Source organism: Arachis ipaensis, chromosome B6, assembly GCF_059453495.1.
Source record: "Arachis ipaensis isolate K30076 ecotype BB chromosome B6, ASM5945349v1, whole genome shotgun sequence".
NCBI classification, from domain to species: Eukaryota; Viridiplantae; Streptophyta; class Magnoliopsida; order Fabales; family Fabaceae; genus Arachis; species Arachis ipaensis.
In genome coordinates, this window is record NC_142441.1 from 127467459 (window position 1) to 127470686 (window position 3228).

Consider the following 3228-nt stretch of genomic DNA (forward strand, 5'->3'; position numbering starts at 1 on the left):
ACTTTTCCAACTTAGTGTACTTCAACTCTGCCCCTTGGAGTACTTTGCTGATAAAGTATATTGGGCGTTGAGTCTTGTCTACTTCTCGGACAAGGACTGCCGCCATTGCTTGTGTGGTTACAGCTAGGTATAAGTACAGGGGCTCCCCTTCTCTAGGCTTGCTGAGTATAGGAGGTTCTGAGAGTATCTTTTTGAAGTGGCTGAACGCTTCTTCACACACCGGGGTCCACTCGAAGGTGATCCTTTTCTTCATTAGGTTGAAGAATGGGATGGAACCGGGATAGAGCCGTGAGTTTCCCAGTGAGTCGTTGCATGTCTTTGACGCACCCAGGGCTTGTCATTTTGAGGACGGCTTCGCATTTGTCTGGGTTGGCCTCTACCCCTTTTTGTGTTATCATGAACCCTAAGAATTTCCCTGCTTCCATGGCGGATGTGCATTTGAGTGGGTTGAGCCTCATTTTGAATTTTCTTAGTGCTTTGAAGACAGCTTGGAGGTCGTCTATTAGCCTGTTCGACTCTGTTGTTTTCACCAGGATGTCGTCGACGTACACTTCTACTGTCTTGCCGATGAGGTCGTGGAAGACCTTGCTCATTAGTCTTTGATAAGTAACTCCTGCGTTCTTTAGCCCAAAGGGCATTACTTTGTAGCAATAAGTACCTCATGGCGTTATGAATACCGTTTTGTCCTCGTCAGGTTGGTGCATTGGGATCTGGTTATAACCAGAGTACGCATCCATGAAGCTGAGAAAATGATATCATGCCGTCGATTCTACTAAGGTGTCGATGTTGGGGAGGGAAAAGAGTCTTTTAGGCATGCTTTGTTCAGGTTGGAATAATCAACGCACATTCTCCACCTCCCGCTGGCTTTCTTGACTAGGACAACGTTGGACAGCCATGTTGAATACTCGAGTTCTTTGATGAATCCTGCTTCTAGTAACCCGGCTGTTTGTTTGGCGAATTCGTCGGCCATTTCTTGAGACATCTTTTTTCGTTGCTGGGCTACTGGTTTGGCGTCAGGTTTTACGGCTAGTCGGTGGGACATGACCTCGGGATCCAATCCTAGCATGTCTGATGGTGTCCACGCGAAGAGGTCTCTGTTTTCCCTTACAACCTCCATGAGGGGGCCCTTGAGTTCATGGGATAGGTTCCTGTTTACAAAGGTAAACTGGTGTGCCGACTTCCCTATCTGAAACTTTTCAATGTCCCCCTCTGGTTCTGGTCTCGGCTTGTCCTCCATTCTGATGTCCAGGTCTGCCAAGAACACGCCAGCTGTCTTCTTAGATTCTTTCCTTAAGGAGAGACTGGCGTTGTCGCAAACGACCGCCGCTTCTAGGTCTCTCCTTATGGAGCCAACTGTTTCCATGTCCGTTATGAACTTCATTGTCAAGAATTTAGTGCATATTACGGCTGAGAGTTCGTTGATGGTCTTTCTCCCTAGGATGATGTTGTATGATGTGGAGTCTCCGAGGACTACAAAGTCTGCCATAACCGACTTCTTGGCGTCACTAGTTCCAAGGCAGATTGGGAGGGAGATCGTCCCGTCGGGTTTTATGTAGTTATCACCGAGTCCCATGACCCCGTGCTAGTGATTCTTGAGGTCAGACTCTTTAAGCCCCATGGTGTTGGTGTTAGTTCTTTAGAATATCAATCTGGATGGTAAGTTTGGTGTTAGTCGCAATCTTATAATGTTAGGTGTTTCCTTCTTTTCTTATTATATTTAAGGTTTTAGTAAGTTTCAAAACTCACTTATTCTAATAATATTTAACTGTTTATGTATGTGACGGAAAAGCATTGATTTAGGGTGTGTGTGTGGATGAACTCTTAATTATAAGTACTCAAAGTGCTAAGGAGATAGGTTCTTTCATATGTAGGATGCTTTTATTTTTGTGAAGAAGAATCAGCATGAGTTTGTGCTACTTCGAGAGAAAATCTTCCCTTCTAAACTAAAGATTTTCATTGGCTTCTTTACTACAAATAGAGAAGAAATAGGTTCTAGGAAATGCATTTGTTAGGATTCTAATTGCTTTTATTTGACCCTGTAGGCTTAAAAATAATACTTAAATTTTATCAAATGTAACATTTAAATTCAACATATTATTTTAACTATACAATATATCCTTTCCTTCTATCTTTATATTAGAAGTTGGAAACTTTTCCTTTCAAATTTTACTGCCTTTTGAAGCATTAAGTTTTTGTTGCAAACTACTAATTTTGATGTAAATAAATTTTTGTGTTTTTTGTGTTGAAGGTATGTGTGTTATGATACTATTATCCTTCAATGTTGTTGACCTTTACCCATGCTTGATTCGGATTTGTTTTCGTAGTGTTAACTGTCTTTTTTGTTTATTTATTTATTTGGTTTCTTTTTTCACTCTCAAAATCTATGCTGATAAGAAACAAACCATTTTTTTCCATTACTATGTCATCGTAAATAGAAAATTACCATTTAAAAATTATTCTCAAGTTGATTTTGAATTAGTGTGAGTAACGCATTCCCTTTTCTGCGCTTAACACAGCATGATGACACTACATATAGGTTTAGAGAGTCCCTTTTCCTACAACTATATCTTAAGTCAAGAGATAAAATTAGTTTATCATTGATTGCTTAGGGAGCTGAAGTGCCAACTCTTTCATATAGTGGTTCTGATGTATATTTCAACCTTTTAAAAATATTAATATAAGCATTGCTTTACTTCTTAAGAATGTACAAAACATTAAAACAATATCTTTTATGTTGCTCTTGATACCCTCCTTTTCAAATGATGTATTTAATTTTATTATCTTACTTTGGTTGCACTTTCGATGCCATTTTTTTTATCTTCTAAGAGATACATTACCAAAATTAAAGTAGCTGGAGCAATATTTTTCTCCATTTAGAGTGTTCAGAAGATTCCACTCACATTCTCCTAAACAAAAAGAGTACTTGAACTCATTTCAACAAGTGTCCAAACTAAATACATGACAAGTGTTCAATTCAACTGTGTGACAAGTGTCCAGCTTTAATATCAAAGTATTCAGCTAAAATTATTGAGCTGGAATTTTCAAACTAAATTTCTTTAATTTCAAATCTATCATCTAAATATCTCTCTTTCCGCCCTCTCTTGATTCATTCTCAAGTGACAAAGAAGATAGAGTGGTTACATCGTCAGAGGCACCGAATCTTTTTCCATAGAGCAGTAGAGATAAAAAACAATATGTTGGAGGTGATGGTGTAAGTAACAATGACAT

At 39.0% G+C, this 3228-nt stretch overlaps 1 protein-coding gene across 1 annotated transcript; it reads right to left on the bottom strand.

Moving 5' to 3' along the window:
• Positions 1–772: 772 nt before the first annotated feature.
• On the bottom strand, positions 773–1573 carry LOC148562676 (uncharacterized). The gene has a single exon (XM_088490956.1). The coding sequence runs from the start codon at positions 1571–1573 to the stop codon at positions 773–775; it is 801 nt and encodes a 266-aa protein (XP_088347082.1).
• Positions 1574–3228: the final 1655 nt, after the last annotated feature.